Source organism: Lepus europaeus, chromosome 10 (assembly GCF_033115175.1).
Source record: "Lepus europaeus isolate LE1 chromosome 10, mLepTim1.pri, whole genome shotgun sequence".
In the NCBI taxonomy this organism is placed as follows: domain Eukaryota; kingdom Metazoa; phylum Chordata; class Mammalia; order Lagomorpha; family Leporidae; genus Lepus; species Lepus europaeus.
This window is the reverse complement of record NC_084836.1, coordinates 26471107-26483298: the sequence shown is the minus strand read 5'-3', so window position 1 is coordinate 26483298 and position 12192 is coordinate 26471107. Positions and strand designations below refer to the sequence as shown.

General features: G+C 50.9%; 1 protein-coding gene across 2 annotated transcripts in view; it reads left to right on the top strand.

Moving 5' to 3' along the window:
* Positions 1-12192, top strand: part of PLXNC1 (plexin C1) — a 157414-nt gene that overhangs the window by 104194 nt on the left and 41028 nt on the right. For both annotated transcript variants that reach the window (XM_062203121.1, XM_062203120.1), the window contains exons 16-20: positions 557-658; positions 960-1063; positions 6347-6385; positions 6620-6744; positions 7305-7503. In XM_062203121.1, coding sequence (XP_062059105.1) covers positions 557-658; positions 960-1063; positions 6347-6385; positions 6620-6744; positions 7305-7503 — 569 coding nt within the window. The remainder of the gene's footprint in view (positions 1-556; positions 659-959; positions 1064-6346; positions 6386-6619; positions 6745-7304; positions 7504-12192) is intronic.

Genomic DNA, 12192 nt, shown 5'->3' with positions numbered 1-12192 from the left:
GCACAATGAGAAGCGAAGTCAGGCAGCAGGAGCAGCCCGATCTTGGCAGCTCCCAGCTCACGGCACCCCGTTCGAGCCAGGCGAACTGGGCTTGCGCGTCCGCAGCCCGCTGTGTGGACCTGAGGTTTCTTTCTGCATCTGAAGCACGGCTTTATTTCTCCGGGGATGTTTAGAAACATCAGAAAAAGAATGGAACAATATGAGTGGCCCGTGGCTGCGGGGAAACTGGGCTGATTTCATTACTTTTCAGCCAACTGGGATCTTTGGTTACAAGTGAAGGTTATTTGATTTAGTTTTCACTTTTAAGATGAGTGGATTTTTTTTAATGTTGTATTTTAGCATCTTCCTCTTAGAGTGACCTCTTCATGGGAAATTTCCTTTTTATAAAATGCAGCTCTTAAACACAGTTTTCCAGTTTCCCCCATCGACCCCGCTCTCACACACGCTTCCCCCTCTTTCTCTTATTGAGCCAGCGGCAAAGCTTGGTCTGCACTGTTGTTTGTCTTTCCGAGTCCACGTGTCCCTCTGACCAGAGCATCTCTCTCTCTCTCCCCAGCCGCCGTGGGGGTGACCAGGCACAAATCCCAGGAGCTGAGTCGCAAGCAGAGCCAACAGCTGGAGCTTTTGGAGAGCGAGCTCCGCAAAGAGATCCGTGATGGTGAGCGCCCAAATTTTATTTGTACAAAACAAGCCTTTCTTTATTTTTATATTTTTGCCTGTAAGTGAAAAAACCGGCCAGGGTAACGAGAAGTGTTTGTAGAACAGAAGACAACCGAACAGCAGGGCCCGGGCCTGCCTTTTTGTTTCCTTTCAGCTCTTCTCTGCAGCCAACCAAGTAATTATCTATTGTTTCTTCTTTAATGCAAACCAAGGTCATACTCCCTGTTAGACAAAACAGCAGAAGATCTTCTCCATTGTTTGTTGAGTTAAAATATTGCTCTTGGGATTCTGTGTTGCAGGCTTTGCTGAGCTGCAGATGGATAAATTGGATGTGGTTGATAGTTTTGGAACTGTTCCCTTCCTTGACTACAAACATTTTGCTCTGAGGACTTTCTTCCCCGAGGTAAAAGAGCATTGATCATACTCCTGAGGTTGACTCTAGAATAATAATGAAGGTGCTTGTTGCTCTCCTAGAATGGGTGCTTGCTTCCAAGGCAGCTGTGGCTCAGATGCCTGGTGCAGAATTCACTGGCTGAAGTTCGAGCAGAGCTGGCAGGAGGAGAATTGCTAATTGCATGGGGTAGGGTAGCAAACAGCGATTAGTCCTTGTCCAGCAGCAAAACCCTAGGGGGCACAGAACTTCAGAGGGATGAATTTTTGCCTTATTTTCTTACCAGTGTGGAACTGAATTTGTAGCTGGGAAGTGAGCTAATTTATTTAAAGATCAATAAATTGCCGGCTGGCCAATTTGTTGTGTTTATCTGCATGACTTCCATTGCAGCTACCAGATCATTCACTATTACTTCTCACTTGGAAACGGGAAGTACTCCCAGCCGAGAGGGAGGGAAGTGGACATGTGTGCAATTGGAGTTGATTTTTAATGGGCATGTGTAGCCATGGAGGATCTCTCTGGTTCTCTTTGGCAGTTTTTTCTTAGCTGACCAGTTGGTATCATTCTCACTGAGTGGAACTAGCTGCATGAAATGACTCATTTGTCCTAGAACTCCTTAGAGTCCTTGGAGTTGTGGTCTCACCCATGTTCTGACACCTCCATTTTCTCACCTGATCGCTCAGCCTTCTTCATGTACCCTCCCAAGTCTTTGGTGAGGTCCAGTCATCTTCCGTCTCATCACCCCCACATCCCGGCACCCCAACTCCACCATGTTGCCCTCCCTCACTTTTTATTTTTATTTTTTATTTTTATTTCTTTTGGTCTGGAACTAATGGCCACAGAGAGACCCAACCTGTGGAACACATCAACACCAGTTCTCATATTTAAGTCTAGCCTGCCCAGCAAAGCCAGAAGTCTCTCCAGGCCGAAGGAGAGCTTGCCTCACCTTAGCAAAAACTTCTCTGCTACACTGGCCGGAGTTCAGAAACCCAGACACACGCAGTGAGCGACTCCCAGCTCCTAGAATTCTCCAGGTGGACGCCATGGTGTGTGCTGCTGTGTCTGGAGGCTGGGCCGCCACCACAAAACACCTGCCATCTTTTTTTTTTTTCATCCAAGCTTTAGCACTGTAAATCGAGAAGGCTATAAATAAGATGTTAACTTCTTGTCCTTGTGTTGTATTCTTGTTGTTGTTTCTCTTAACATCCTCCAAGAGGGGCTGGCACCAGGATTTGCCATTTGCCCCTCGTCTGTCCCCACGGCAGACAGAACTGCCCCTGGGAAGTGGGGGGAGGTCCAGATCCCTGAATCAGGCTCACTGCGCAGGGCCTCCACGAAGCTTGCATTACAAGTCCAGTTTCCCAGCTCTCTGAGGTCCCCATTAAGAATTTAATAGCAATAAAATCCCGGAGATTTCCACCATTGCCGTGAGTACCGTGTGGGCTTTTTCAGTTAATGACCGCCCTTGAGTGCTGGACAGAGCAGCCTGTGGCCTGAACAAGAAATTCTCCTATCTCCTCAATCCTCTCATCAAGAGCAAGACAGAGTGAGGAATGTCAAGACGACTGCAGGAAGTTGCGTATTAAAAACTCCCAGGCACAAGGCTATGTTATTTTAGGAGAGACGGTTGCAAGGAGCCAAACTGATTTAACTCTGGGTTATGTATAAGCTTGAAAGGCAACTGGGAAAGCTACAAAAATTGAAGTCAGAAGGAGTCGTTCAAGCCGAGGACGCAGGAGACACAAGCCTAAGCTTGTCAGAACCCTGCCCAGAAAACCCCAGTCCGTACAGAGGCGCCATCAGGGACACGCGGATGTGAGGGGGCCCCGCGAAGCGCACTGCAGGCTGCAGCTCGGTCCTCCCAGTGCGCAGACCCGTCACTGGCTGACCCGGAGCTCAGGTGAAGGGGAAGCTCTGACACCTCCCAGAGAGCAAGAGGCAAAACCCAGAGGAAAGCCCACAGCAGCCAGAGGATGGCCAGCCCCCTGCTTCTCTGCCCTGCCTGTTGATTGGGCTTTTTTTTTTTTTTTTTTTTTTTTGACAGGCAGAGTGGACAGTGAGAGAGAGAAAGGTCTTCCTTTGTTGTTGGTTCACCCCACAATGCACACCGCGCTGATCCGAAGCCAGGAGCCAGGTGCTTCCTCCTGGTCTCCCATGCGGGTGCAGGGCCCAAGCACTTGGGCCATCCTCCACTGCACTCCCGGGCCACAGCAGAGAGCTGGACTGGAAGAGGGGCAACCGGGACAGAATCTGGCGCCCCGACCGGGACTAGAACCCGGTGTGCCGGCACCGCAAGGCGGAGGATTAGCCTATTGAGCCACAGCACCGGCGATTGGGCTTTTAAAACCTTGCTTTTCATTATGTTGATTCTTCTCTGTTTTGCCAAAAATGGGAGAAGACATAAGGGTAGGAAGAGGATCTGACCTCCTGGAAGAGGGAAATTTGAAGAAAAAGGAGGAAAGAGCCTTAGAACACAGAAGTAGGAGGGTTTTTCCCTAGTTAAGGTGGATAATCAGCCTCATTTACATGAAGTTGAAAATATTGGGAACTAGAAAATGCAAAGTCAGATTTTTTTTTTCCTGTTGTTTTAGTTAATTAATTTGAAAAGTAGAGAGAGAAAGAGAGAGCGAGAGCGCTCTCCCATCTGCTCGCTTAGTTCACAAATGCCCACAATGGCCAGGGCTGGGTCTGGCCAAAGCCCACAGCCTGGACGCAATTTGGGTCTCCCATGTGTGTGGCAGAGGTCCAAGTACTTGAGCCATCCCCCGCTACCTCCCAAGGTGCGCACCAGCAGGAAGCTGGGTCAGAGCAGAGCCGGGATTCCAACCCAGGCAGTCCAGTGTGGATGCAGGCACGCGAGCAGCAGCTTAGTAGCTGCACCCAACACCTGCTCTGATCTTTCTGCTTTTCCCAGGGCAGACTATGACCAAATTAGTGTGAGGTCTTTGGCTTGGGCTAACAAATTGGAAATTAAGAAGCAAAATTCTCTATAGAAGAAATTTGCTAAGATATAAAATTAGTCCCCCATTTCAACTACTACCCCCAATGTTAGGAAAACCTGGATCTTTGAGTTTATATTTTTATTCTGTTGACTCATTTGAAGTATGACTCAACATGCTTTCAAAATGTAATCATTAATTCCTATAAGATTTATGATACATTTTTAAAACCCGCAAATTTAAAAGTTTATATTCAGGGGGCCAATGCTGTGGCGTAGTGACTTAAGCCTCTACCTGTGGTACCTGCATCCCATATGAGCGCAAGTTCGTGTCCCAGCTGCTCCTCTTCTGATCTAGCTTTCTGCTATGGCCTGGGAAAGCAGTGGAAGAAGTTCAAGTCCTTGGGCTGCTGCACCAGCATGGGAGACCCGGGAGAAGCTCCTGGCTCCTGGCTTCAGATAGGCTCAGCTCCAGCCGTTGCAGCTACTTGGGGAGTGAACCAGCAGATGGAGGGTCTCTCTCTCTCTCTCTCTCTCTCTCTCTCTCTGTCTCTCCTTGTGTCTGTAACTCTACCTTTAAAATAAATAAATAAATAATTTTTAAACAAAGTTTATATTCAGGAGCAACAAAATACAGTACATAAATATTTTTTAGAAAGCAGTGGGGTAGGAGCCAGACTTGTGGCACAGCAGGTTAAGCCGCTGCCTGCAATGCCAGCATCCCCTATGGGTGCTGGTTTGAGACCTGGCAGCTCCACTTCTGATCCAGCTCCCTACTAATGTACCTGGGAAAGAAGTGGAAAAGGTCCCAAGTGCTTGGGCTCCTGCCACTCACGTGGAAGACCCAGATGGAATTCTAGGCTCCTGGCTTTGGCCTGAACTATCCCTGGCCTTGTAGGCATTTGGGAAGTGAATTAGCAGATGGAAGATGTCTCTCTCCCTTCCTCCCACCTTCCCTCCCTCTCTCTCTTTCTCTCTCTTTCCCTCTCCATGTGTGTCTCTGCCTTTCAAATAAATAAATAAATAAATAAAATCTTTTTTAAAAAGAAAAAGACATCAGTAGGGCAACAGCATTATGGTGTAGTTAGCTATAAATCAGGGGTAAATACAACAATAGTAGTTTACAGAGGTATTTATTTGAAAGGCAGAGTTAGAAGGAGAGAGAGAGATCGATCTTCTACCCACTGATTCACTCCCTGACATGGCCAATGGCCAGGAGCTTCTTCTGGGTCTCCCATCTAGGTGCAGGGGCCCAAAACTTGGGCCATCCTCCTCTGGTTTCCCAGGCACATTAGTAGGGCGCTGCCTCAGAAGTGGAGCGAAGCAGCCAGGATTTGATGGCCGGCGCCGCGGCTCACTAGGCTAATCCTCCGCCTTGCGGCGCCGGCACACCGGGTTCTAGTCCCGGTCGGGGCACCGATCCTGTCCCGGTTGCCCCTCTTCCAGGCCAGCTCTCTGCTGTGGCCAGGGAGTGCAGTGGAGGATGGCCCAAGTCCTTGGGCCCTGCACCCCATGGGAGACCAGGATAAGCACCTGTCTCCTGCCATCGGATCAGCGCGGTGCGCCGGCCGCAGCGCGCTACCGCGGCGGCCATTGGAGGGTGAACCAACGGCAAAAGGAAGACCTTTCTCTCTGTCTCTCTCTCACTATCCACTCTGCCTGTCAAAAATTAAAAAAAAAAAAAAAAAAAAATTAAAAAAAAAAAAAAAAAAGAAGTGGAGCGAAGCAGCCAGGATTTGAACCAACACTCACTCATATGGGATGCCAGGGTCGGCAGCTTAACCCACTGCATTCCAGCATTGGCTCCTCTTGTCCTATTTCACATGTGCAGATGGCCAGGCACAGAGATGTTGTCCAATGTCATGTAACGAGCATGTCATAAAACCGGAACTGGAACCCCACACATGTGGCTCCAGATTCTGTGCCTGTCACCCCCCCACCCCATGCCCTCTGGAATCATGACATGCATGGAGACAGACGCTACTAAGCTGAGACAGGGCAAAATGTCAACAGGAGTCAGTGTTTCCCCGTAGGGGGAAATGCTTGGGGAGTGGTCTGACATTTGCAGAATCTTCTCCAAGGATCACCTCCTTTTTAAAAGAGTGAGATGATACCTTCATCTACCAACAGTGAACTTTTGGGCAAGGATGATTGCTGTCCTCAGAGGCCTCCAGAATTCACTGGTGCTTCTTGAGAGCTGAATCATTGTTGATTGTAAGTCAGGGGAGGTGCGGAAAGCATTCGCCCAGGGGTTCTTCAGATGGGCAAGAGCGTCTCTGCTTTATGCAAATGGACTTGCAGATTGTATCCCTGCTTCCTTTGGCCGTTGAGTAATGAACCTGTCTCCTTCCTCACAGTCAGGCGGCTTCACCCACATCTTCACCGAAGATATGCATGTAAGTCTCTACGTTTTCATTCTAGCCCAGTGTGGTCGTCATCATTGTCATCGACATTGTCATCATTGTCGGTTCGACTTTGAGTTTGTATTGTGGGTTTTTTGGGATCCTGAACTCAGTACTAAATAATTCATTGTCTTGGAGAGCCCATTGTGTATCTACTCTGTGACTTTCAACTTGGATACTCAGATCATATCACTCTCTATTGAATTAGTCTTTTGTTTTCCCCTCCAGAACAGAGACGCCAATGACAAGAATGAAAGCCTCACAGCTCTGGATGCTCTCATCTGTAATAAGAGCTTCCTTGTTACGGTCATCCACACCCTTGAAAAGCAGAAGAACTTCTCAGTCAAGGACAGGTATTACTGCTTTCTTATCTAAGTTGAAAAGGCCTTCTGTGGAGCTAAGGAGGCCCCAGCCCCTTCTTTTATTTCCAAACCAGCTCTTGACCTTGACAAACACCCTCCCTGAGGCATGATGGTTGGCTGCTTTCGCAGCCGTCACAGCTCCAGTTCGCACGGCACCAACCCCTCCACCAACCCTAATTTGAAGACCACGCTGCTTCCCCCGAACAAACCCTGAAAAACCCCGACAGCAGCAAAAACCATCCATTTTTCATCAAAAAAGCAGAAGTGTTATTTTTAATTTTAAAAATACCCCGAAAATTCAAGACTCACTTCTGGTTGCTCCTCTAGTGTAAGTGCTGAAAACACAGAAAACCTCCCGATGGTAACAGTGACTGTGGTTTTATGACTTGAGAACAGAAGTGGTCAGAATCTAAACATCCAAAAAAAAAAAAAAAAAAAAATCACACAAGAAGACAGCCTCCCTTGCCCAGTGAACGCCCATGGAAATGGCTCCCTCGTCCAGCCAGGCTCACCAGGGCTGATGGTTTAATCTGGGCTCTGTGTTTAAACAGGTGCCTGTTTGCCTCCTTCTTAACCATCGCACTGCAAACCAAGCTGGTCTACCTGACCAGCATCCTGGAGGTGCTGACCCGGGATCTGATGGAGCAGTCCAGTAACATGCAGCCCAAACTCATGCTCAGGCGCACAGAGTCCGTGGTGGAAAAACTGCTCACCAACTGGATGTCCGTCTGCCTGTCCGGCTTCCTCCGGGTAAGTGTCAGGTCCCTCAGCAGTGTCACTGGTAAGACAATAGGCGGTTATTTTTAGTAGATGCCAATGTCTTTGCCGGGCTCTGTCCCGGGTGCTCTGTGGTGTCAGCATTTAGCTGTGTTTAGTCTTGGTCCTTCCCGGTGTAGTAAAAATGGGCTTGGCACTAACTGGCCTTTGCGAAGGTCACTCATTTACAATTTCCTCCGGGAGACTTGGCAAGGGAGCCCACCATCTGAGACCTTTAACATTCCTGAACAGCCGGAGCCCAGGCATTTAAGAAAACATAAAGGGGCCGGTGCTGTGGCTCACTAGGCTAATCCTCTGCCTGCGGCTGGGCACCCCAGGTTCTAATCCCGGTTGGGGCGCCAGATTCTGTCCTGGTTGCTCCTCTTCCAGTCCAGCTCTCTGCTGTGGCCCGGGAGTGCAGTGGAGGATGGCCCAAGTGCTTGGGCCCTGCATCCGCATGGGAGACCAGGAGAAGCACCTGGCTCCTGGCTTTGGATCAGCACGGTGCGCCGGCCGCAGCACACTGGCTGCAGCGGCCATTGTGGGGTGAACCAACAGAAAAGGAAGACCTTTCTCTCTGACTCTCTCTCTCACTGTCCACTCTGCCTGTCAAAAAAGAAAGAAAGAAAGAAAATGTAAAGGGAGGAGAACAAACTGCTTCCAGGTCCTCAGAGCAGGCAGAGTGGACAGGGAGAGAGAGAGACAGAGAGAAAGGTCTTCCTTTGCCGTTGGTTCACCCTCCAATGGCTGCTGCGACTGGCGCACTGCGCTGATCCGAAGCCAGGAGCCAGGTGCTTCTCCTGGTCTCCCATGGGGTGCAGGACCCAACCACTTGGGTCATCCTCCAGTGCCTTCCCAAGCCATAGCAGAGAGCTGGCCTGGAAGAGGGGCAACCAGGATAGAATCCGGTGCCCCAACCGGGACTAGAACCCGGTGTGCCGGCACCGCAAGGCAGAGGATTAGCCTGTTAAGCCACGGCGCCGGCCCTCAGAGCATTTTTTTGGTAAAGACTTATTTTATTTATTTGAAAGACAGAGTTACAGAGAGAGGCAGAGACAGAGAGAGAGGTCTTCTATCTGCTGATTTACTCCCCAAATAGCCACCATGGCCAGAGCTGAGCTAATCTGAAGCCAGGAGCCAGGATCTTATTCTGGGTCTCCCACGCAGGTGCAGGGGCCCAAGGACTTGGGCCATCTTTTACTGCTTTCCCAGGCCACAGCAGAGAGCTGGATCAGAAGTGGAGCAGCCAGGACTCGAACCAGTGCCCATATGGGATGCCAGCACTTCAGGCCAGGGCTTTAACCCTCTGCACCACAGTGCCAGTCCCATCCTCAGAAGCCTTTTAGCATTTTAGGGGAACCGCTTACCTCCCAGCATCCTGTGTGATGATTACCAGCATTGCATCCCAGTCATTCCACACACAAGCAAAGCCCCAGACACCTGCCAGGCCTGGCGATCACTGTGCCGGAGCGAGGGTAGAAGTGTGGCTGTCATCTCATGGAATCGAGAAGACATTCCAGAATGGCTGATGCGGTGGGCCCTGGAGCCCACCACTTGGTGTGCAGAGCTACACTCTGCCACTCGCTTGGTTGTATTACCTGTGGAATTGGAAAAGGAAGGCTATTTTGGGAAGCACAGATGAGAAATTGTACGTAATTGCTTAGCCCTGAGTAAGCACTCCATAAATGCTAGCCATCATTCTTATAAAATATTCATAGGAAAATAGGGATGTTTGGTTGAACCCAGTCTCCATGCAGTCCTCTGAGGGCCCTGCTACAGAAAGTTGTTCTTCTTGAATTTCACCAGCCATCCCATTCCAGCAAAACTGCATCATTGTGTATTTGTAGCTAGTTCCAAAATCTAATTACACTTTGAATAAGACACACTGCTATGCCACAGGTTTTAACAGTGCTACTTAAGTTTAGATCCAAAAGCTGCACTTTAAATAGACTGTGCTTAGTTTAATGTTTAATGTAATCTTACAAGTAGATGCACCACCATTTTTTTTTACACTTTTTTTTTTTTTACCAACTCCTTCCTCTCCCAAAGCAATGCCCATTTATTAAGATTAATGAAATCTGCCTTCTTTTCTGTTTACTTGGTATAAATCATCAGACACTTTGGGGAGGTGGTGTTACGTGGCTTTTTGGGGAATGTTTTTTTTTTGTTTTTTTTTTTTTTTGTTTTTTTTTTTTTTGCTGGAGCCACAACCACTGCTAAGCAGAGGCAGCAGGGCTCGGGCCTGCTCCCTGGTCTGGGTCATCCGAGACCCTCTCCTGCCCTTCCACAGTCCCAGGCAACCGGAAGCTGCTGATCCATGCTTTTTACAAGCTCCTAGTAATTCTGTGAGCCCCGTAGGTGAGAATGCGTAGGGTGCTGGAAACAGCACTGGGCAGAGGGGTTTAGAGCTCTGGAGTCCCCTCAGCCCCAGCCGGCTGTGTCCCTGGGCAAGGCCCTGTCCATCTGACCACAGAACACCAGGTGTGGCCTTGCTTCTCAATTCCTCTCCAGCCCTTTCCTCCGGGAGCTTGTCGTTCTGAACTGTGATGTGAGCTCTCAAGGGCTGCTTTTGGGCACTGGAAGGGGCGAGGCATTCAGAGAAATCTGGGCTCTCAGCCCAAACAGCCCCCTTGAGCAAAGGATTCTGGGTCAAGATTTCTCAGTGCTGATTCAAGAGTGTCTCAAGGACTCCGGGGCGCTGAGGGAGTGGCTCGGCACCCCGGGGAGGAAGTGGCAAGGAGCCAGTCGGTGAGGTTTTCGCTTGGCCGAGGGTCGATGCCCTCTGGTGCGGAGGCCTGACATCCCTGGCCCATGTGCCCCTGGGGCTGTGGGACACTGACCGCCTTCGTCTTCCTGCCCTGCCTCAGAGTGGGCTGCCCGGCCCCCAGGGAGCTGCCCCTTCTGAGACTCCAGGCTGAGTAGGTCCTTAATAACCCCCATGCACCAAGGTGCTGCCATGCTGTGGCCCGGCCGGACAGCACGCTAGGAGCGGGGCTCCCTTTCCCACTGAATCCCTTCACAGTCCCGGGGGTGAGTGCCGCACTGACCATTCTGCCCAGGGGGGAATCGGGGCACACACAGTAGAGGGGACTCCCCCCAGCTCCCATGGTCAGTGTGGGATAGCGCCAGGGCCTAGCACTCCTCCCCATCGCTTTGTGTGCTGGGAAGATGGGTGGAGCTGCCCTGTTGTCTTGTCCCCCGCATGTAGGACTCAGCTGCACCCTGGTGACAAACCTTAAGACCCTGTGATTACCTAAGCCAGCCAACATTAGACACCCCCCTCCCACAGGCAGGGTTTAAGACCACACATGACCGGGCCTCCCCTCCATTGATGAGGTCTCATGTGGGGCCCAGGCATGTGAATTTCTAGTGAGAGCTCCAAGGGGTTCCGGTGAGGATCAGGCAGGACCACACCCACACGGGTGGACAGTGGTATAAGACAAGATGTCCCTGGCCCCGCCTGGCTGTGCTCTGCAGAACCCTGCAGATTCCTGGCGTGTCACCTGTGTGGCCCAGGAGAGCAGGAGAGCCACCGGGCCCCAAGCCAACCTCCTGGGCACGTGTAGCCCCTGCACCGGAACTCTCAGCTGCATCTCCGATCTGTGTTAGGGGATAAGAGAGAAGCAGGGCTCAAGGTTTGTGGTCAGTACCTTAGCAAGGGGTTGGGGGGCGAAGAGAGCAGTGAGCTTGTCAACCACTAAATAAGGGAAGTTTCTCATGAGAATTAAGTGTCATGTGCTTGCCTCACTGCTCGCCCTGCCCTTGGAAATTTTTGAACATTCCACCTGTGTGTGAACTTGAGACGGCAGGATGTAGCTGCAGGGTAGGGAGGATTGAGAGCCGGAGCCCTGGGGTTGTGTGTGGAGTAGGGTGGCAGGAGGAAGGCCCGGGATGGCACGGGGCTCTGCTCTAAGTTCTAAAGGCAGGGCAAGGTGGGGCTGTGAGCCCAGGAGACTCCAAAGCCGAGAGGTCTTAGGTCATTTCCCGGTTTAAGGGAAAGCAGGTGAGAGAGGCCACTGTAGACAGCTCTTTTGAAAGCCGGATGCCTTGCCGCTCATGCAGGACTTTGTCATCTGGCGCTTCAAGCCCTCCCCCGTGGCTGCCATTTCATCCTCACCAAGGCACTTTGACCTCCTGGGCCCCTTCACAGCTCGTCTTCCCCCAGGCGTCGGCCCAACGTCTGTCTGTGGATCACAGAGGTTTGTTCAACAAATGCTCTGTAGCTGACCCTGTCCACCTGCCCGGGGAGCCTGCAGCCGAAGCGGTGACACAGCCTCCCACCTGCACTGTTCAGCATCCCCACGAAGGCACAGAGGCTGCAGGTTGGAGGTAGATGAAGAACATAGCACCTCCCCTCCCCACCCCCAGGCCATCCAGCAGAAGGTGCGGGAAGAAGCCATGGGGTGGGCCTGAGTGTCTGGCAGGAAATGTACCTGGCCTTAGTGCCATCTGGAAGGGAGGTGAGCTGCACCTGCAGAGGTGCCCAGGTGGGTGGTGCTGGGAACAGGCCTGGCCCCCTGGGGGGAGGAGATCAGCTCAGAGTGCTGAGAGCAGTGGTGGACACCAAGAAGCTGCTCTTTGGCAAATGCCAGAACGACTTTTACCTTCCTCTTTGTTTCCAAGGCCATTCAACTGGGCTTTTAAAAAAAAAAAAGTCATTTATTTGTGGTCGCCTAGGAGAGG